The sequence below is a fragment of the Onychostruthus taczanowskii genome, unplaced genomic scaffold, assembly GCF_017590055.1.
Source record: "Onychostruthus taczanowskii isolate IOZ18803 unplaced genomic scaffold, ASM1759005v1 scaffold1, whole genome shotgun sequence".
In the NCBI taxonomy this organism is placed as follows: Eukaryota; Metazoa; Chordata; class Aves; order Passeriformes; family Passeridae; genus Onychostruthus; species Onychostruthus taczanowskii.
This window is the reverse complement of record NW_024496525.1, coordinates 5547081-5570361: the sequence shown is the minus strand read 5'-3', so window position 1 is coordinate 5570361 and position 23281 is coordinate 5547081. Positions and strand designations below refer to the sequence as shown.

Sequence of the window (23281 nt, the reverse complement as noted above, 5' to 3'; positions counted from 1 at the left end):
GTGGTTTGGTCCCAGATCCCTGTCTGCCTCTTGGCTCAGATGGTAGAAAGAGCTGAGCAGACAGTTCATTAGCAACAGAACAAGGATTTGATTTTCAAAGCTGTATCTGAGGACCTTAGAGGTGGCTGGAAATGGAATATGAGAGAGAGGAGTGCTGGGGAAAAGATGACTTTTTTTCCTCTTGGTAGTAGAAATAGGAGCTGATCTCAAATATTTACCTCTGATGGCAACACCATTCAAGGAAGATGTTGCTTTCACAGTGCCTTTTCCTAGTGCTGTGGGCACATTATAAGGTCATTCAGAGGAACTTTGCAGTTTGTGTACACAGGTCTTTTAGCAAAAGGGTCTCTTCTTGCCTGTGCTTCCCCTGAGAAAGGGTAGGATGCTTGGTAGGGTTGTGACATGGATCCAGCCTGACGTGGTCATTGGCCTCTACAGCAGAGAGAGCATTCTCCATGTCTTCTGGAAGGTATCCCCAGGTTGTTTCTTCCTTTATTTGAATAGGAAGAGTAGTAGTAGTGCCTGTGGGGGATGGAGGATACACAGTCTTCCCTCAGTTTCCTAAGAATGACTAAACCAAAATTAATTATAATATTTTCATATAAAAAGCTCCTATATCTTCATTTTCTTATCAATCTTATGACTAATGCTCAGTAATTAGAGAGAGAAATTTATCAGTGCTTGTTTTCCCAATTCCATTTTCCCTGCTCATTACTATTTTGCACACCAACTTTGGTACAACTGAATTTTTTTAGTGGCTTTTACATCTGAAAGAGAAAGTATTTAGGAGGAAGCTTTTTATTCTCAGAGTGGTGAATGTTGGGAGTGTTAAAATCCATGGTATATACAGACTTAGAAAGTTGTAATAAAATCTGTTCATTGAGGCCTAAGATGATAAGAAGAATGGCTGCTCATAGTAACCTGAAATACTCAAATACCAGATCACCCGAGTTTCATTTTGGGTATTTCTTGGTTCTGATGTCATATCCTCATGCAAAAATGATTTTATATCAGCATTATCATTGTTAATAGTGATACATATCTGTATTTTATCTGGATTTAATAGGCCAGGCCAAAGGAGATATATATGAAGTTTTAATATTAAAACAGATATTGTTACAAGGACTCATTAAATAAACATTCATTCCTTGATGCTTTTGTGTACTGTGAAAGGAAAATTTATCCTTCTACCTTTCCTTTTCCAAGTTAGAAAGGAGCCCAAACTAGATAAACTGTGCTAGGAATATCTAGTCTGTCTTTTTTTTTTTCCCTGGGTTTAACTGGTCACAAGTGGTGATGAGAAAGATTTAGTCTGTAGTGGCTGAAGTGTCCCTGTGACAGCTGAGAGCTTTGCTGACAGACAGGTGTGGACTGCAACTCAAAAGAGGAAGAATTAAGTAGCAACAGGGAATATACCAACAAAGTATTGTAGTCCCAAATGTGGATAACCCCCCAAATTTAGGAGCTGTTTTATGCTGCCATACCAGCCTACATGACCTGATCTCTCTTCTAGCTCTGCAGAGGGGATGTAACTGCTCATGGCAGAATCTAGCTATAGCTGTCCATGATGAATTATTGGATTTTAAACAAGCACAACCACACAAGATGAATGGAGGGTACGGAAATGTTAACTGTGGAATTTTTTACCTTGGGTTGGTTGAAGTCATTGCAATCCTCAAGTGTTTTATCAGGTGTATACGTAAAGGGGTGGGAGGGCAGACATGCAACAGCATGCACCTTCCACTGTGCCTGGGGATGGTGCTCTCATAATACCAGAGGAAAGTTCAGGGAAATATGTACTCTCAGTAATTATATCCTGGCTTTCTCTGCAGGGTAATTTCAATCTTTGCAGATGCCTTCATCTATCTAGGGAGTTTAGTGGTAAAACTGCCTTTCTTCTCTTCCCTTAATTTTACTTTCACCTCCATTTTTACTTCATGGTATTGTACTTTTGCACCAAACAAACAGCAAAGAAGCAAGCAATCCTGATGAGTAATTTTTCTGTTCCCACAGGCAGAGATGAAAAACCTATTCTTTCTGCTCATGCTAACAACGATGTCACCTTCTGCATTTTCAGTAAGTAAATGCTCTTCTGAGCACTGTTACAAGAAATGAAAGATACTTCTGTTAAGAACTGTCAACATCTGTAACTCAAGTGCTTTGTAGAAAGTATTTCTGAAAGAGCTAATAGGTTCAAGTCATCAGAACTATTGTGGCACATCTTATGAGAAGTCTAACATGGCAATTAAATAATGGAATTCTGCTAGTGCCTTTGGTTCTAGGGATGTTATCTGCAAAGCAGTAATTGCTGTCTCCTGCTTCAAAGCTAGAGAGAGAATTATCACTTGAAATAAAGAGATTATGGATTTTTGGTTAGTTCATTATTCTCTTTTCTTTGGTCTTAGAAGTATTAGCCATGTGGTTTAGCTTTGCTGGGAGAGGTTACTTTATGTTAAGCCAGTGTGATATTATCACAAAAAAGAATGCAGCAATTATGAACTGGGATTCCTGTTCCTTTCTGAATGAGAAGCAGGACCTTTCTGAAGTAAATGCAGCTTGAAAACAGTTTCCCTGACTTGAAGTTAAACTTTATTAGTGAGTTGGTCATCTAAGGTAAAAGATGACCTGCAGAGTAGAGTGGAAGTATTAACAAAGGAAGATATTACATGTTTGTTAGGTGTAAAGGAAAAGAGAGAGGGGGGCAAAAAAAGGCAATTATCACTAGGAGTAAGTGTTTTGCTTTCTAGGCCACCTTTGAAGATCAGGAATGAGAGACCAGAAATCAAGCAGTTTGTTAGTTGTCATATTTTCTCTTACAGATGGAAATATGCTTAAATGAGTGCCTGCTGTCTCACATCTAATAAAAAAACCATACTGTATGTAAAAATAACCAGAAAATGAATATATTCTATTCAGTTCATCTGTTCACCTGCCAAATTCAAATTTGGAGATATTGGTGATTTTTTTTTTTTGGAAGGGATATGACTGAAATACCCTGAGACTGTGAAGACTGATATTTCTCTGTAGCATTAGACTCTACCCCCTGCATGCAACCAATAGTTTCTCTTGAAGCCATGCTAAATGAAAGGAGAAGTTTTGCTTGGAAACCCCTTAAGTTCAGTATTGTCCGTTTCCCTGACATACTGGATCTGTCCAAGTCATACATTTCCTCTGAACACTGTTTCTTTATATGGATCTGCTTTTCTAGGTTGAAATGCTGGGTTTTAATTTATTCTGAGCAACTCAACATTGTTGCTGTTTAAAGTGGTTATCTATTGAATAGACATTTAGATGTCTTACCCAGCTTTAACAAAGTGCAGAAGGTGCACAAGGACATAAAACTTAAGGTCATACAGAAACAGTAAAAATTACTGTGAGGACAGAGAAAGAGGAGATTTTACTGTTATTCTTATGGAGGGAAAGGGAGAAAACATGCACAAGAAGAATTTTACCAGGTAGAACCAGTTTGTTTTGCCCTATAATCTGTCTACAGCTATGTCACAAACATGTGTCTAGAAAAAAATATTAAAAGATAGGCAAATATAATTTCTCCCAATACACTTCCAGTTTATGAGCCCTTTGAGCTTGAGAAATCTGTCTTTCTTCCCTGAATTTGATCAATGCCTCCTTGAAGCCATAATACCAAGATCCTGCTCTTGAGATCTAAATATCAACTATCATGTACTGATTTATTAATATTAATTAATAATTAATAAATAGTAGCAATTTGGGATAGGATTTGTGTTTCCCCTGTGTGTCACTTAAGTTGCCTACATTAAATCTCCACTGTCATTTTAGTGATAAATTGCTAATACTATAATGCTTTCCCATAGTTCTTTGCAGTATGTCTCTGGTTTTCTGTTGTCCTTTATTACCCTTTATTACCCTTATCATCTGCTTTCATTACTTCTGTGGTTTTGGCATAGCTAATAAATGAGTTGAGGCATTCTGGTTCCTTATGGAATTCTGCTGCTAATGTCAGTTCTTGCAGTGGATGGAGATTTTATTCCTGCTTTTGTCTTTGGGCCACCTGCTCATCATCCATTGAAGAACTGTCCTTCTGACTGCTTAACTTCCTTAAAAGCTTTAGGTGAAGGACTTTTTGGAAGTGTTTTGCTAAATCTGAGTGTATCTGGCAGGTTACCTTTGTTGACGTGTTTGTGAATTGAAGAACTGCAACGTTCTTAGAATTTGCCTTTAAGTGTCCTATTGACTTTTCCCCAAACATCCTGTATTTATGCAGGTGCCTGCTAGCTCTGTTTTTTGTTATAACTTCTATTAATTTATCAGCTGACGTCAGTTTTACGCTCTGTGAATGTACGGTTCCGTGGGTTCCCCTGGGATCATTTTGTAAACTGGTGTCAGATTTTCCACTTTCCAATAATCACATGTTGAAGTGGATTTAGCTGAGAGGGTTGTCTGCTAGTATGTAACAGTTTATCCATTTCAGCCTTGAGTTCCTGTTAGGCCCCTTGGATAAACAACTTCTAGTGACTTCATACTGTGTGTTTTGTCCACTTTTCCAAATAAGTTTGGGGTCATAAAGTTTACTCACAATCATCCTCTTTGTAGAGTTTTCTGAATGAGCTCCATTTCTTCCACAAGGATTCCAAGAATTAATTTGACTTCTCTGCAATGGCTGTATCTTTTTAGAGTTCTTTAAATTCCCTCCTCATCTCCAGGCCACCCAGAGTTCCTGGAAGCCTTTCCATTTCTGAAAAGCAACTGGTACCTGCTCTGCCTCTGCCCAACAACAGGGCACAGTGCCATGGGGCAGCATGTCCCTGGCTGTGCAGTGCACCAGCACTGCACCTTGTCCTCCCCAGCTGACAGAAAATCAGTGGGTGTGGAAGGAGCTAGCTGCAGGGTGGGACAGCCCACAGAGAGGTAGCACAGTGAGGGGTGTTGAATTGTTGAACAGGGAACGTGGAAAAAGAGCTGGGAACCATGAGAGAGTGGGTTCAGTAATGTCGGGAGAAACTGAAGTGTTTTGAGAAAATGAAAGTATCGGGGAATTGCTGGATTTTACTGGATTTGTTAGAGCGGATACGCTAATGAGCCATGGCTAGGGCGAGAGTGGAATGAAAGGAGATGTACAGAGTGAGTGTAAACCACAAGCCATTAAAGCTAACAAAGCCTGGATTTTTTTCCTCATCTTCGTAAAGCAGCTTGTCTTAATAAGATACTCTCTTCTTCTGCACCACTTTGTATTTTGCTTCCTGCTGTCACCACCTTGTTCACTTTCATTCTTGTTTTTCTAGTTTTACTTAAATACAATTCTTTGATTGCTTATTCATTATTCATAGAAATGATACTTGGCATTATTCACCTTCAAAGCTCTTCACAAGCCTGCTGTGTCTGAGCCAAGATCAATGGTTAAGACAGAATTATAAAAAAATGCTTTGCTGATGTGGTTTGGATTCATTAGCTCATTTTTGGTAGCATTTTTGGCTAATATCCTAGCTGGTTGCAGATGGAGCCATCTTGAAAATGCATATTGGCATAGCATCAGATATCTAAATTATAAACATGTAATGTATACTAAATGTTTTCAGCTCCCTTTCAATTAAGTTGAGGATTGGATACCACAAGTGATGCAGAGCTTAGCTATGTGAAAATATATCATTGGTGGTCATCATTGTAGTTCTGGGTAATTGTCCTGGATATAGAAAGTAAAAGGAAATGGTTCATATCTCAAAGAGCACATGGTCTAAGGACACAGTCCATGTGGGTTATTTTTGTTAGGGCCCTGAGGGCACTCCTAGGGCTTTATGGGCCCTGACTGGACTCTCCACAGCCAGCCCACTGCCCAGGACACCCTTGTAGGATCCTGGGACTGCTGGCTCCTGCCCCAGTGAGGATCTGCGCAACTCTGCCTGGCCAGCCACGGACCCTGATGAGTCAGGCCCTCCTGCAGTCCCAGCTCCCAGCCTGGTTTCAGGTGGAGGTGCCCAAATCCCAGGGCTGGAGCTGTTCCCTGGCTTGTGCTGCTCCCTGGCTCGCTGTGTTGTCCTGGGAGAGTCTCCCACTATTGACCCACAGAGAGCAGCCAGCCTTTGGGGAACCTTGACACTTTTCTTTCTTTTTCCCTTTCCATTATAAACTTTTTTTTCTGAGCAATTAACTTCTCCCTAAGCATTTATTATTCAATGTTAACAAAGTTGCATTTTTTCACTGGAGTCTTCTTACTTGTGGAGACTTTGGCAATGAAACCATCACAGAAGTGATAGTGGTGATAGCTTTCTTTTTTAAAGTACTTGTTTTTCACCCTTCTCTCCTACATGTTTCCTAAATGATGCTACAGTTCAGAGTGTGTCAAAATAAACATTAACCATATTTCAGAAACTATAAACACTAGAAAGTAGATATTTATCAAATAAGATGATGCAGTGTTATTTCAAAAATACTAAGAATGGTTAAAGAGAGAAAGTCTGATTTTGACTGTAGTTTTAAGCCTTGGAAACACTACATAACTGTAACACCACTTTACTCATTTTATCCTTGTGGGCAATATCTGTTTTCAGTGGGTAACAGCTGGACAGGGCCTTGTTCACCACATTCTCCCTGTCGGCGCTGAGATTTGTATCTGATTCCGATGGAACCTAGTAAGCATGTGAAACAGCCCTGGAAGTCACAGTAACAATGTTTGTGTCCAAAATGATGCTTCAGTTGCATCTCAATAGGCCAAAGCTGTGCAACCTCCTGGGCTAAAAGTGAGCAGTGGCCTTGTCCAAAACCTCTGGGGCATAATGTGGTTATCAGTAACCATGTGCTTTGAGCAGCGACGATTGGAGTGCTGCAACGGGATGTTTTGTTGCTGCTCATCAGTCTGGAAAAGCAGCACCAAAAAAACCCACAAAATAATTCAGGGTGACTATCTCTGAGTCCTGAAAGGTGCCCAAGGAGCAAGGAGTAAGAACTTACCTGGAATGTACGTTGTTTGGATGTGTGACTGCAGAACTTCACTGGTCACTTAGGACTGTGTAGTAAATTGATGTTTTCTTTGGTTGCTTGCTGGTATTTGAGTTGCAACAAAGCACTAGGAAATTGTTCCCACTGAATCACTTCTCCACAGTTGGTGATATGAACTTTGTGGATCACTGCATGCCTGCAATGTATTTGTCTGCAAAGCACAGTCCTCTTCCCATGCATAGTTTTCTATCCATCTCATCAAACTGACTGGAAAGTCTTTCAAGGACCCCTTTTAAACTGTTCCTACATAGTGCCAGTATTTTCTGTCTTTCTGAGTCAAGTCCCATTCATAGCTTCTCTTCCAGTGCATGTTTCATACACAAAAATAAACATTACATGGTATATAATAAGCTGTCTGGGACACTTTTCCAGAATTCTTTTGTTTGCCTGTGATGCATACTGGAATTGTCTTTGCAGATGAGGTCTGGAGGTCTAATGACTCAGAGGCATAGCTCTTTACTTGCTGATGATATCAGATACAGTTGGCCTGGTAACAGCAGATGCTGCAACTACATCAGCAGCTCGTCTGTCTAGGAACTGATGAAAGCAATGCAGTGTTCATAAAAATGAAATCCTTGGCCTTCTAAACTTGTACACCACAGCAGCCTGTATGCAAAGGAGCCCTGAGATCCCACAGTGCCAGGGTCATGGGCAATATCAATATTCCCAGAAAGGATCGCTGGTGTCTCAACTAGTGAGAAAACTGGACAGAGCAGTTGGGCATTAACTGGCTGCTCTTTGGGGAGTTCTTAGAAGTCAAGAAAGATGGTTGTATGCATTTTCTCACTTCTCTTGAAACATTACAATATATACTTTATGCAGATAAAGAAACTACATTTTTGTATGAATGTCAGGCTGAAGCGAGAGAAGAACGGAACCGAACGAATTTGTAACAGTGACGAAGATTGTAGATTTTTCATTCTGAAATCCATGAGGGAATGGAATTTAGTTGTCCTGGCTGACATGAGATAAAACCATTCCAGAGTCTGAAGAGAGCAGAAAGAGGCTTTTGGAACAGAATCTGGCTGACAGCATCTAAAAATGTCCTGTTATCAGGTTATGTAATAATATATTTATTATTTATTATAAACATGCAGCTGTATCCTTGTCTGCCTACATGTGTGCAGTTACTAAAGTAATGAGGACTGTACACAGATTTCCAAATATGGGAGTTGGGTCCCTATTAAAATCTTTCTCTGCCACTGTACAGCTTTGGGAGGATTCTTTTGTCTAATGCTCCTTTTGGGGTGTACATAAATGGAGTGATACTGAGAAAAATGATTGTTCCTGCACTCTGTGGATGCATAAGCCTTACAACAAAGAGTCCCTGCAGATTTTACTCTCTTTAGAAGGAATAAATAATGCTAGTTCTGTAGGAGGGATATTGGAATATTTATCAGGGTGGTGTGTGTGTGTCAAGGAAGGGCTTTCTACCCTAATTGCCTTCCAGTAATCTGACTTTCAAATGCTCTTCCTTTGGATTTTTATCTACACGTTTCCTTCTCCCTTATGCTGACTGAAAGGTCCCTTGTTTCCAGGGTGAGCTAATACTGCACCTAAATCAGTCAGTTGATACAGAGGAATAAGATGCTGAGAAAGAGTGGTAGCATTTTTTATTCTTTTGAGGGTAAGGGAGGAGGGATTACAGGGGGAGGAATTAGGTGTCTGAAAGAAAAACTTGGGAAAATAAGATTGCTGAAAAAAACCTTGCTGAAAGCTAAAACACTATTGTTGGGATTATGCCCAGAAAGGCAAATGAGAATGCAGAAGACAAATAGCGAGCTGCATATCTGGAGTGAAAGAGTGGGAGAAGGGTTTGGCACAGGATCAGGGAGATGTTGACTTGGCCAAGAGGAGGTATGTAGAAATGGCTGTAACCTGGGCAGTGCCACTGAACGAGCAGGGCAAAGACAGAGTTAGTCTGAAACAGAGGTATTAGAAAAAATTGTGAAGAAAAGTAAGTAGCTGAGCTAGGAAGAAAGTGTTTCACATTAGAGAAATACAGGTAATAATTTGGGGTGACTGCAGCTAGATAGTTGTGGGTAATTTGGTAGTAAATGCATAGATATGATTGGCTAATATTTCTGACTGTTGCTCTGCCAGCAGCAGGGAATTATTTCCTTAAAAGAGAGTGAAGTAAAGAAACAAGAATGTAACTTGGACATAGAGTAAGGCAGAGACTGTGTGTGGAAAACTATAAAACCTGTCTGACAAGGGAGGATTAACCCATGCATCTTGCCTGAGCTGGACTTACTGGATGATTTATTAGACTAGCTCCTATTTCTAGCAGAGGTTTGGGTGTTTGTGTGTGGAGGCAAGTTAGATCACATAACAGTAATTTTTTACCTTTTTTTCTCTGCCTGCCCACTCTTCACTACAGCAAATGTCTCAGTGCCCAAATGGCCTGCACGTTCTTCTCAGAGGTACAAATGTGTACATAAACTGCTCTACAGTTTACAGCTGCCCAGCAAATCCTGTTTTTACAGTGTCACTCCCCAGATAACCCTTCACTTACCTTCTTTTTTAAGCAGAATTAATCCCACTGCATCTTGCAAATATTACTTTTTTCCTTAAGATATTGCCATTTTTCCCACTAACCACATGTCCTGCTGTATGTGGATCCCATCAGTTGCAGAAGACATTTTATTTCTGAAAATATGATATTTCATATATTTCCAAGACAATGTATTTTGGTTGGTTCTACCACACTTGTAAATTTTTGTCTATATTATCATGGTTATTTCTCTTAATGTCAGTATCTGACTTTCTAAATACAAAATTAATAAGGGTTTTGCTAATGATGGTCCAGACCTTGACATTGTCATTGGACACAGTTGGGTAAGAGGAATAAAGCTCCATATATGGAATTCTGTTGCATTAAAAAGTGTTTTCTGGGGCATTTCTTTCTGCTTCCTTTACTTCTCTTAAGTACTGGACTTAAGCCAAGGATTTGGGTTTAAGTGGCTCTATTGATCTCGTGTAGACTGACAATGCTCAGAGTCCCTGAAGTAATGATTTGCCTTTGCTGCCTTGCTGAGAGGAAGATGTTATCTTCTATTAGATCGTTATTCAAAAGTGCTGAAATTCTATGAATAGACAAACAGTAGCAGTTAAGGGAGATTATGAAGCTGGATGTGCTGTATGGCTTCAGCAAGCTAATACTCCTAGATACTAGAGACCTGATCTTTCTGATGTAGTTCCGTGTGCCACTTTTCATGTTAGGAATACAGCACAGCAAGAGAGCCCTTTTCTGCAAGGGATCACATAGGATCCCTGCTTCATTTTCTTTTTGTTTTTTCCCCTGTGTTGCCATGTCTTTTTGCTATGTCTGTGGGGTTTTTTATTTCCAGGGCCGCCGGATGAAAAGGCAGGTTGGTGTCTGGGGGAGCTGGGGTGAATGGAGCAAATGCAGTCGGAGCTGTGGCGGTGGAGTCAGCTTTCGGCAGCGGCGCTGCTATTCCCAAAGGTGAGGGCTAACCTCTTTTTTTTTTCCTTTCTTTCTTTTCTTTAAATGTGTTGTACTGTTACTGAGCTCCTGCAGTTATGTTCCAATATACATCCAGAAAAAAAGACTTAGTGTTTGATCCCAGGGGAATGAGACCACTTTGAGATGAACCTCAGTTTCAGTCTTGTCACTGCTGTTTTGCATAGTGCCCTCTCCAGCACATGCTTGCTTTGGCTCCTTTGATAGAGCACAGCAGTTTCTCTGTCAGATCTGAGGCTGTGCAATCAGGGGATTGGCATGGTAGCAGCTGCTCAATCAGGTCTAGTGTGGCAAGCCCTGAGGGAGACGGAGAACAGGCCAGAGCAGGTGGTTTCTCTCCCAAGAGCTGGTGACAGTGCTGAGGTTTCCTGAGGTTTATGATTCTCAGGATGGTAAATTGCCCCAGAAGACATGGAAGAGTGAATTTGGCTCAAGCAGTGTTAGCGCTGTGCCACCTCATTTGCAGCTGGGTTAGCAGCATCCTAATGAGGATGATGACTGGTACTGCACCTGTTGGGAATGATGGACCTTAGAGATCCTGTTATGGATGAAAACAAAGCAAAGGAGGGGAAAAAAAGCCAGACTCTCAATAATATCCTGAAAAAAACAGCCTCTCTCTGTTTAGAGAAATGAGAGGAGGTTTTGTAATAGAAAAAGCCAGGGTTATGAAGCTGCTGCTTCCCACAGAGAATAAAGAAAGGTCTCCTTTGAAGGCTGCCCATTATGGTTTATACCTGCCAGAATCCCGGGAGGCCTGTCTCCCTATTTTAGGAACACTGAGGTGTTAGGCATTGATTGGCTTTTTAGATCAATTTCCTCCATAATTGTTATTCTCCATAACTCTCAGCTGGGGTCATTTGACTGGACTAAGGGTATTGCACACTTTCCATAGTTTCACTCTTCCTAATAAGGGACCTATTGTGCACAAAAAAATCAAGATAAATGATGCACAAAGATATTCTGAATTGGCCGCTATCCTCGGGCTGCTCATAACATGTTTCTCTTCTTGTGTGGACAGCTCAACCCTTTGCTGGTGGACCATGGACTAAAATCTCAGCTTCCATTATTTAGTTGAAATGTGAACTTGAAGAGCTGTACTGCAGTTGTTCACAGTGTGTGTCTCATTCATGCCAGAATACAAACCATAGCATAAAATGGCACTAGAAAATGCCAGCTTGCTTCAGTGGTGAAAAAGTGCATTTTAGTTATTTTGCTGTTTCAGAGAACTCTGTGAGGGTGATATGCTTGGTGTGAAGGTGATTCGTAACGTCTGCCATGAGATGACTTTTTGCACGTGTATTCTTCAGAGAGCTCCATGTATTTTTTCTGTCTTCCAGGACAGAAGGTCCTTCCAGCTGTGTTGGACCAACACGAAGCTATCGGTCATGTAATGTTCAGGTATAGTGCTCTGGTTTTAGTTTTTCTTGCCTGTTGCTCCTTTTCCCCAGACAGATATCATTCTTGTTTAGAAATAAGATGTGATCATTAGTTCCTGTTTCTCTGATGTCACTAGTGAATGCAGTTCATTAACAGTATCCATTCAAAAGTATATTGAAATTATGCCCCAGTTTGAAGGGGCATTTTTATTTTACACTTTATTTTCCTCCTTTTTTACAATACTCCAATACAAACACTTTCTCTTCAAACAGAACTGCCCGGAAGGCTCCCGGGATTTCCGGGCAGAACAGTGTGCAGACTTTGATGGGACAGAATTCCAAGGCAAGAAATATAAGTGGCTTCCATATTATGGAGGTAAGGATAAACATGTGGGGTTACACTTCATCACTACCTATCAACAATGTGTTTTGTAATTACTGTAATGTTTTTTACTGTAGTATCCTTGCAGGGTACTTCCTTAGCTGGAGTGGGGGGCAGGAGCTGGCATGGAAAAAAATCCTTTCGCCAGCAGGAAAGCATTGCTGTCCTGAAGATACTGGATGCATGGGCCAAGAGACAGCATTGCAGCAATATGTACTTGTCTCTTGTAGCAGCCATTCCTTCAGAAACATGCCCAAGGAAATCTGGAACTGCTTGCAGTGAGGTTTCAAAGCATTAGAGGACCAGAAGTTCTGCTGTATTTTCCAATATTGTCAAAAGAATATTAGCAGGGCACAAGAGAAGCAAATGCATGTAATTAATGCGTGCTTCAGAAAATATGACATCTCTTTGATCAGCCCATGCTTTCTTGAGGAACCAGCCCAGAAGGCAGGTGTGGGAACCAGTGGCCTTTGCTCTGAGCTTTGATATAATATCATTTACAGTCGGTTAACAAATTATGAGGGATTTTAAGATAGATTTAAAGGGGTTTTTGTTGCTTGTTAAAATGATATTTCTGTATCAGCACTTTTTCTCATTCTAGAAAGCCCTGTACTCCAAGGGAGTGTAAGAGAAATCCTACTAAGGAATAACCAAATATCCATTTAGACCAATGTCCCCTGAGGAAATATTTCTGTACAGTGAGATTTTACTAGAATATTTTTCCAGCCTCCAGCAGTTTGTGACCCAGAAATTCATTCAGTATCTGCCACTTAATATCAGTAAACCCCTCTGTTTCTGCTCCTGAGATCTAGAACTAGGCTCCTGATGCAGTATCAAGCTATTATATAAAGTTTCTTTTTTCTCTCTTGCCAGCACCTAATAAGTGTGAGTTAAACTGTATTCCCAAGGGAGAAAACTTCTACTACAGGCACAAGGAAGCAGTGGTAGATGGGACTACCTGTGAACCTGGCAAGCGAGATATCTGTGTAGAGGGAGTTTGTCAGGTTAGTCTTCTCAGTATTTCCTTCATTCATCATTGGGTCTGTCAGTCTTTCTGTTGCCTCCCTTTGTTCTACTTGAACTTTCATCATAGCATCAGAAAAGGAGAATCACTGCATTTCAAGGTGCTGAGGAGCATCTGGATAACATTTATCTGGCTCTGGCTGTGAAATAGTAGATAACAGCTTTGTTGTTTTCTCTGCCCTATCCTGACTTTCTGGGCTCCCTAGATTCAGGATTTCTCAATAGATCTGTCCAGCATCTGGCCTTTTTTTTCCCCCTCTGTCATTGCAGTTTATTCCTATTAATGCTCCTGTGCTCTGACAGGCTGTTGGCTGTGATAATATGCTGGAATCTGCCAAGAAGGAGGACAAGTGCCTGCAGTGTGGAGGAGATGGCAGCACCTGCTATGGTGTGAAGGGCACTTTTGATGTGGCCAACCTCCCCAAAGGTACAGATGATCCTAGGTAGTTTGGGCAGGTGAGAAGGAGAGAGTTAAACTAAAAATCAACTGCTACAAGGGCTGGTGGGGACACCTGCTCACATGATTGTTATAGGCATGCTTGGATGTTCACTTGAAATATCTGTACTGTGTGTGGTCTTAGCATTAGAAAAAGTACTCTTGGCATTATCCTGGGAATCACTTTGTCAGTCTGTGTCCACACTGAAGTACTTCCATCATGCTGATGTCTTTCCCCACTCCCTCTCCAGCAGGTGCTATAAATGCACCATAATAACATCACCACACACCGTCTTTGTGAGGCTGTCCAGCGTTTTGATAGCCCCACCAGGACACGTGCAGGGCTAGAAATGGGACTGCATCTTCTGCATTTGGCCAATTTTGAAAAATTTCAATATGTCAACCACACTTGTGGTCGCATCTCTCTATGTTGAACTCCAATATGATTCTTGCTGAAATTCCAAAGATTCCAAAATGTAGCAAATGGACTTTTCTGAGCTGTCATTGGAATTTTTTATACATGGACTGATCTGTGGACAATGTAGGGTGAGGTTATTCAGCATGCAGTTAAAGTGATGATAGAAATGCTTCGTGTCACCATCAAAAAGCTCATCTAGTTGTTCAGGCACAAATGAAGCCATGAGCACCTTTGGCACAGAGGAGTGGCTATATGGCACCCACAGTGAGATATTGAATAATCCCCCTTTTTTTTCAGGTTACAATCAAATCTTTATTATCCCTGTGGGAGCCACAAGCATCCAAATTAAGGAGGTTAAGCCCAGCAGGAACTTCCTAGGTATGATTGATGTCAGAATCTGTGTATCAGTCCATTTGGATTCCAGCCACTATGCTAAAATCTGGTTTTCAGTTATGGGTTTACCTTGAGGGCTTGATATGGCAGAGTGAAAAACTGAATATCAGGATATTGAGTATCCTTGAAATGTGAGTGATGCACAACTCTGGGCTTCACATTTACTTCATTTTTTTCTGTCCTGTGGAGATCTTGCTGTTGGGTGCAGAATAAAAATACCCAAACCACACTGAGACTTCCTGCCTGTAAGGAATCTAGCTGATCTAGTCAAATTTGGCTGTGAGTTCTGTTTGGTGAATGCAAACCCTACCTACTCCTGCCATCTAGAAGTTTGGGGTGGGCTTCTTTTCTCCATAGATTTCTTTAGAGCATTTGTACAGCTTCAAACTCTGGTCATTCTGCAGAGGGGAAAAAGGAGGGAGAAAAGGCCTTGCCTAGATTTCTGAGCAGGGCTGAGGAAATTCCAGTGGAGAAAGCAAATACTCTTCTGCTTTCTGAATGTTCCATCACTGAGTGCTTAGGATAAATCAGTCTGGTGATGTTTTCCTTTGTAGAAAACTCGATTCAGCACACATCTTGCTTTCTGAATAGAGTATCTGATGAACCTGATAGTGGTGTAAAGTCAATGGAGTGTGAATCCCACATCCTAATGGTAAGATGGTCCAGAGGCTGGCATCGGCTGTGCTCCAGAAACTAACAGTGGGGAATGCAGAGGCAGGGCAGGAATATGCTGGAGGCATTTGGCTGTGCAGCAAAAAAGTGCTTGATCTGCAGCAAAGCTGGCAAGAACCACTGTTTGAATGTGGTTTAGCACCTTCTGCTAAAAAGCCATACAGGAAGGACAGCATTGATGGAGGATGGTGGTCATTCTCATTTGCTTGTGACACAGTATTAAGTAGAAACAGGAGCAACCTTGTGGAGTTCTTATGATCCTTTCTCTGGCTTGTGGGTTTGTCCAGCTGTCAAGAACGTGCGAGGAGAGTATTACCTGAACGGGCACTGGACGATTGACTTCAGCCGGGCGCTGCAGGTGGCCAGCACAGTGCTGCACTATGACCGTGGCTCGGAGGGTGATGTGGCCCCAGAGCTCCTCCATGCCCGGGGTCCCACCACAGAACCCCTCGTCATTGAGGTGAGAGGCTGTGCCTTCCCCCACTGACACTCTGCTCTCGCTTTCCAGGGTGGGAGTACACTGGGAAAAACTGGAGACATGATGGGGACCCCAGGAATCTTACAAGGCTGAGGGCCTTCCACCTAGACCACAGAAATAGCACTTATTGCTGCTCTGGTTCTATTGCCCAGAAATAAGCGGTGCAAAGCTCATTGACGGTTTCCTGCCTATTCCTTTGGGCACTGACTTTAGGGGAGGCTAGAGTCAGCAGCAAATTATGTTGGGGCAGGGATAGGTTCCAGGACACTGCTTGTTATGCTGTGCTGTAGGGCAGGAAATGTAGCTGCTGTGACAGGAGCAGATGGATCTTCTACAGCCAAGAGGGATGAATGCACCCTTCTCTGAAAAATAATGCTCTCCAGAACATGATGGAAGACAAGGAGAAAATCCAGTGCAGAGAATTAGTGCTTCTTGAATGGGAGAGGTGCAGGTCAGCTGGAACCATCAGACATGGTGGGGAAATGCTCTGAAAAGGAAAAGTGTAATTTCCCTGATTTCCTCCCATGCTTTTGCAGCTCATCAGCCAGGAGACAAACACCGGGGTACAGTATGAGTATTACCTGCCCCTGCAAGGACAGGCCTCAGGTTACAGCTGGAGCTACAGTTCCTGGAGCGAGTGCAGTTCCGAATGTGGAGGAGGTAAGGGGAGAAGACCTGATCCCTGGTGGCTGGTATGGGGTTTATATCCACACCCTGCAGGCAGTGTAACAGTGTGCTGCCCTCTGCAGCAGCTTCCCAGCAGTCTCCTGCTGTAAGGCAGCACAGGGATCCACAGGGTGTTGCTAAGGTTTTGTCAAGGGAGGGTCGTGCAAGGAGTCACAACAGGACTGGCCCATGCAAACACGTGGCCTGTGCCTTGTTCTTATATTCCATTCCCTAGTTCTCAGACTTATTACTAGGACCTGTTGAGAATCTTCATAGATAGTCTTTGTTTTGATTTGCTTCAGGTCTTCATAGTCTTTTCAACCACTTGAGAGGTCCTCTCCAGAGAGACCTGGCCTACATTAGTGAATCACATCATTCTCCTCTCCCACTGCCTGGAAGATTCCCCCTCTCCAAGAGGACTGTCAGATCTCCTAGGGTGTCCCATCATATTCAGTTTACAGATTCCTCCATGAGCAACAACATGGATTTTAAGCTTAAAAGAAAAACAAACCAAAAACTTCAATCAATCAAACAAAAAAAAACCCCTCACCAGCTGATTAGTATATAGAGCTGTTATCAGCTTCTTCTGGGCTTCCATCCTAATGGCCATTTTGGCAGCTTTTGCCATATTGTGACTGTAGGTGCTAAAATTGTCTTTGGCTGGGCACTCATAACCAGTAGGAAGCATGAAGAGTTGCAAGTATTACTCCCATATCCAGTCCTCACAAGGCTGACCTTTTGAGTCCAGCTGGAGACCTCCAGTTCTGCTGTACACTGCACACATCTTGCAGGGCTCCTTCATGAGCAACTTACGGCTGGGGCACTCCCCTTGTGAGCCTTGATCCATAATATAACAGGAAAGTTCCCCTCAGCTACACAGAACTGCACTGTCTCCCTTGCTCTTCCAGCAAACCCCTATACTGTTGGAAGGCATCATTTGTCCATGTAGAGAGAGACAAAGACCTGCCAAAAAAGACAAAGTCTCTTTTCCAGAATGGCTGGGAAGGTGTGGATTCTACATGACTTCAGAAACTTGCCTCGCCAACCCCAGTGTATTGCTAACCTAGTGCTGGGTAGCTTGTGTTGATCAGACACTCTCTTGCTTGTCCCCCAGGCTTCCAGTCCCGCTTGGTGTTTTGTACCATAGACAATGAAATTTATCCAGACTACATGTGCAGGAATAAGCCACAACCAGAAAACAACCGGACGTGTGGCCATCAGCCTTGTCCCCACACAAAACGGTACCATTTCTTTCCTTCTTCTAATGTCTGACTTCTTCCTGAGGTGCTTTTGGAACCAAGAAAAAAGTGACTCTCTCACTTCTGCCCTCCAGCATGGTTCTCCCCAAAGAGGTGCTTCACTTCTAAGAAAAAGCTAAAGACAAAAGATTGGGATGATAACACAGTGATGAGTGAGGGCATTTTCTATGTGCACAAGAAGAAAAGGCTTAACACATCCTGTTCATTTTATAGACACATTAAATTTGCCTTCCAAAATAGTATTGTGGAAGACAGTTGTCTAGCCCATGTAGGAGATATGAAAGAGATTCCCTGGTTTTTCTTCTCTTGAGCTGGAGCCTACAGAGTAGAAAGTCTGAGCTGGTGTAATTTTATGCCATTTCTGCATTCCCATTGTCTGTTCCCTTAGAAAGGGATGAATCCTGGAGTCTCTTCATTCTCCAGCATTTTCAAACCCCTTCACCCAGCCATTTCCAACTTGTTCCTTACATCTGGCTTCACTTGGCTCTTACTGGGCATCCAGAGCTGTGACATGAGCACTAACTGTGTATCTGTGTACCAGTGGAGGCCTATGAGAGCACTCATGTGCATGAGAGGTCACCTGGGAGCATTTCTGAATACATGTCAGCCTGTAGCTACTTGTTTTAAGTTCTTTAAAACCTTTGTTCTGTGTATAAAGGACTTCTTACATCTACCTGCCGCAAGCCTGGAGTCACAGCGGTGCACAGAGCTCTCAGATGAAGAGGTAACAAGCAGAAGGAAGTTACAGAAAGCACAGGAAGGCAGCTGCTCTCTTCTGCTCTCCACCTAGTTGTTCACTAAATTCCGTGGGGGCTTTCCTCTCTGGCACTGGTGGTAGAAGTGCGTGTTTCTTTGCTTTTGATGCTTGCCAGTGAAAATGGTGGTGGAGGGTGCTGGCTGGCAGCTTTGCTTAGGTGGCTGCACATGCCTCTGGTAACTTGATTCTTAGGGGACTGAGAAAGCGATGATTTCTTCATAGCTTCTGGCTGCTTATTCTCATGTTTTCTCTGGAATCAGGGTAAAGAAGTTCTCGAAGATTTTGTTTTTTAATTTACTTATCAAGATAAAGAAAAGAACATAAAGGAAAAGAGAGCCTGATCATTTGGGCAATTGTAACATGGGCCAGTATGGCATAGAGAAAGACTTAGAGCTTCCTAAAAGCTCTTCTTTTTTGGCATGGGCCCTATAGCAGGCAGAAAACAGTATGTAAGATGTGATGAGTACAAGGATGTGAGAGATACAATAATGTACACTAAGATATGAGAAGTTAAAAATATCAAAAGCAAAACAGTTGTCCCCCAGCAAGCTGCTAATAGCTTAGGACTGGCAATTTTTGCCCTCTGATGAGGGTTCCAGCCTTAGGATTGACCTTGTCTTACAAAGGAATAAAACAAGGGTCAGAGAAGTCTTAATTTGCAATTGAAGAAAGCTGTAAGTGATCCCATCTGGTTGATACAGCCTTTCCAAAACCATACATTTGCTTTACAGGGGGCAGAATACAGTATCTGGGGGGGTGGGGGGCGGAGGGGGAAGTTATTCCCATTGGAGCTTTTGAGAAAACCTGATGAATAATTTGTTATAAAGCCCTGCAACCACACCACTGTAAATGGCTTCTACTGAATGTATTTGTTCCCTTTCCAAAGTAAAGATTTTATAGTGAAGGCCATTCAGTTTTGGGTTGACGTGCATCTTTAGCAATAAAGAAGTGTGTTTTTAGGAACTGACCATGGCAGAGTCTACTGTGGAATCCTGTTAGGATGTGAATGTGAATTGGCTGGCTGAAACTTGGTTAAGGGGTGGCAAGAGCCATGCTAGGGAAGTAGCTGGAATGCTGGGGGAGAAAACACGAACTGCTTTCATTCCCTAGCTGGGCCTTACCTGGCTGCAAGGGAACATAGCAGATGGCAAGCAGATCACCAGGATGCTCCCCCTCCACAACTAGTGCCTTTGGACTACACTGCATGCTGGATTTGGGGATGAAACATCATATTGTCAGTGAAGCCAGGCCATGCAAGGTGTGGTTCAAGCTACCCAGCTAGCTCTGAGAAGCTGGGGTGGCCATGGGCAGAGATTTTAGTATCTAGACAGATTGTTTTGTGGACACATTCCCTTTGTTAGCAAGAGTGTATCATTTCTGCAGCAGCTTCAGCAACCAAAGAGAGGAAAAAATCTATTTACATTTTTGTGGGCTTTTTGTATGTGTGCTGCAGTTAGAGAATTTGACTGATGGGAAGAATAAGCCAGCTTTCTACTGGCCGTCAGTGAAAAGTTAAGCACTTCTGAGAGTGTCTGGCATGGTTTGCGGGCAGAGTGAGGACTTGGCTTGGTTTTATTGTTTCTGATAATGTCTGGAGTGTAATGTGTGGATTAGGCTTTAGTGGTAGCTTTTCTTTTAGCTGATCTGGATTGGTTTTTTGAGATTTTTCTTTCATTTTTTTTGATGTTCTATTCCAGGCATGACATTTTTGCAGACATCAGGAGACCAAAAGCCATGGAGAGAGATATTCCCCATCTGGGAGAGCTCTGCATTTCCAGAGAAAAAAAGTGTTTTGTAGCTGGGGACTCTGGAGTAGGACTAATGCTCTGCATTGCCAATTAAGCTGGGCATGCTTGGTCAAGTGGGAACTCGCCTCTGATTCTATTCTGCAAGGGGACATCATCCCTGTTTGATTTCTGCAGGGATGTGGCACCGACTCCTCTGTGCCTCCGGGCAGTTTGGCTGGGCTTACATTTTTTTTTCTTTTTTTTTTTTGTGCTTGATTCTGTGACCTACAGGTGGAAAACAGGAGAGTGGGGATCCTGCTCAGCCACCTGCGGCGGGGGCACCCAGACCCGCTCGGTGTACTGCGTGGCGTTTGACGGCCAGAGCGCGCAGGGCGTGGTGGACGACGCCGAGTGCATGGCCTTCGGCCAGCAGCCGCGCCGCAGCCAGCCCTGCAACGTCCGGCAGTGTGCCACCTGGAGCACGGGGCCCTGGTCCGAGGTCAGTGCCCTGGGCAGCTAACGGCCTCCTGGAGGAGGATCTGCCAAACTTAGGGAGAAAGTGCCAGGCTCCTCTTCTGGGGCTACAAAAAGCATGTGTGCCTGGATAGGTGGCGTGCGGAGGTGTAGAACTTCTCCCTGCAGCCCTCCGATGCCCTTCTATGAACTCAAAACTCCTCCTGTTCCTCAAAACTGTGCATGTCCCTGCACCTCTGCTCTTCTCATTGCACGTTCTCTCTTTTCTGGTTTGCCAATCCTTTCTCCACATCTGTGTTTTTATTAGACCCCGACCCCCCCCCCCCCCCCCCCCCCACCTGGCACTGGCTTGGTTTCTGAGCCAGGCCTGGTGAAGGCGGAGCACCAGCAGGAGGGCTTCCGTCCATCAGCTGAGGATGGGCAGTAGGACACCCTCCTCTGTGAAACAGGAGCTTGTGGCTTCTGCCTGTGCTAGTTATTTCCATGTATTTTGCTGCCTCACATTACCAGCCAGGGCAGCAAAACTCTTGAAATACTGGTGACCTGCTGTTTGCTGTGTGTCTGCACAGGGCTTCTCCAAACACAGCCATGTGGTGCATTTTTGATGCTTGTGTGCATTTATATCTGCAGGAGTACAAACAGCTCAAACTGTGCGCACTCAGCTTTTAGAAGGCATCTTACATTCCAAGGGCTTAGAAAGTAAAGAGCGCGTCTACTCAGTCCCTAAAGTACAAGTGAATTTTCCTCTATTGGAAGAAGTACGTGCATGCTTGCAACACTTGATTTGCAATCTTGTGGTTGCACTTAGCCTGTCTGAGTTGTGCAACAGCACAAAATGCAACTTTGAGGCATGATCACCCAGACTGGAAAGTCCTTCCACCCCCTCTTTCCCCCTACCTTGTGAGATGTGAGGTGTGAACTTTGGGGTTGTGGAGTAAGACTGCTGTTTGGGGAAGGCACCAAGGGTCATGTTCTTACAAAGTGATGCCTGAGTAATTCATTCCAGTGTTCTCAGAAGCAACTGTGTACTCTGAGTTAAAAGGTTACTCTGGTAAATGAATGGCTGAAGCTCAGCTGGGAAGCTCATCTGAAGTGATTCAGGCTGTCCCCAAGTTAATGCTCTCTGTAAGACACTTTGGTAATTCATGTAGAAGTAGGTTGGATTCCAGGAAACACCACTGTGAATTTAAGAGGGCGTTGGAAATGTCACAAACTAGTTACTGGTATAGAAGTTGTCACAGCTCCAAGCTGTAAAAATAGAGCACAAGGTCTTCAAACAAAAGACATGAGCAATATAAGAACCCAACCTTATACTTTCCCTCAAATTCTTCACCTTGCATTGGTTTTTCTTAGATGTAAGTAACATGAGTTTCCAGATATTTTCTACCATGTTTTGTTCTCAATGTATTTTGCAGTATCTGGTATTTTTCTGATATTTTTCTAAATTCATCCTTCACATCTCCTTTTGGGAGACATCAAGAGTAAGTATATGAATAGGCCAAAATCATCCAGTGAGCTCCAGATCTTCCAGACCCTCTCCCATGCCTTATTGTCTCCTCTACAGCATAAACAGCTACTCTGCCAACTCCCACCCCAGAAAATTATTTTAATGATAGCTGGTTGTTTCAGGCAGTCTCAAAATGGTGCTCCGCTCTAATGATAGGGAGCCCAGCCTGGAACTGCAAGAGGAAACCAGGTGCTTCTTTGTAATTGCTGGGCCCCTTTCTGCAGTGCTCAGCCAGCTGTGGGGAAGGAGTGCAGACCCGGACTGTCACCTGCAGGACACAGCAGGGCTCCCAGGCTCAGGACTTCGCTTGTCTAATGGAGCCAAAGCCATCGGCCACCCAGCCCTGCCTTAAGGAGAACTGCATCCAGGAAATCGGCTGGCACGTTGGAGACTGGGGTCTGGTGAGCACCTCGCTGTCATGGCTCCAAAATTACTGATTGTATTGCTGTGCTCCTCACAAACAAGCTTTGATCCACGCAGTCTGCACATTGGCTGAGGCTGGGAGCAAGGACTGCTTCATTACCAGTCCCTTGGCTCACAGTTATGTTGTAACTGGCACTAGTAATGCTCCAGTTAATCTGATGCCCGCTTTGTGTGCAGCTGCTACAAAAATAAATCCTTCTGAGGGGAGATTATTGTTTCAGTGACAGTGGCAAAATGCAGCCAATAAGCTGAAACAATCCACTCCTGCTCCTTATTCTCAGTTCTTTGCTCCATCACTGTGATGAGCAGAACAGGTCTCAGCCCAAGTTTGGCTCAGAGCTGTAGGCTTCAGAACTGGTCATTGCACTTGGTGACATGCTTTAAAGTACATTTTTGTAATTATTCAGATAAACTGTGCTTCAGATGGATTAATCCTGTCTTTCTGTGGAAGCCAGACTGTCTTCAACCTGGGAAAAGTATCGGGGGTAGAGATATGGGTAGGTCACATGCATCAGGTGACTTCCAAACACACTTGTTTACTTCTCTGCTAGCCAGACCAGCTTGTTCTGGGCTAAAACATGTTACATATGCTTCTTCATGAGATGTGGGCCAAGTTTTAGTTACAGCTAAAGAAGTTTCATATCCTAATCTGATCTTTCTCCTGACTTTCTGATATCAGAAGGTCTCCTATCTGCCTCTCTGAATTAGTGGGAAATACTCTCCAAATGTTTATAGAACTTGCCATGAGCCATGTGGGTTGCACAGACACCTCATGCTATTCCCTCCTCTGAGCCACTGGTCCCTCTCATCCACAGCTTCCAGTAAGGCAAACTC

At 43.1% G+C, this 23281-nt stretch overlaps 1 protein-coding gene across 1 annotated transcript in view; it reads left to right on the top strand.

The window, feature by feature from the left end:
• Positions 1–23281, top strand: part of PAPLN (papilin, proteoglycan like sulfated glycoprotein) — a 49305-nt gene that overhangs the window by 9923 nt on the left and 16101 nt on the right. Inside the window, exons 2-13 of the mRNA XM_041402214.1 lie at positions 2014–2076; positions 10323–10438; positions 11794–11854; positions 12106–12208; positions 13088–13218; positions 13541–13664; positions 14389–14469; positions 15444–15616; positions 16171–16294; positions 17415–17541; positions 20335–20542; positions 22249–22425. Of these exons, the coding sequence (XP_041258148.1) occupies positions 2014–2076; positions 10323–10438; positions 11794–11854; positions 12106–12208; positions 13088–13218; positions 13541–13664; positions 14389–14469; positions 15444–15616; positions 16171–16294; positions 17415–17541; positions 20335–20542; positions 22249–22425 (1488 nt within the window). The remainder of the gene's footprint in view (positions 1–2013; positions 2077–10322; positions 10439–11793; positions 11855–12105; positions 12209–13087; positions 13219–13540; positions 13665–14388; positions 14470–15443; positions 15617–16170; positions 16295–17414; positions 17542–20334; positions 20543–22248; positions 22426–23281) is intronic.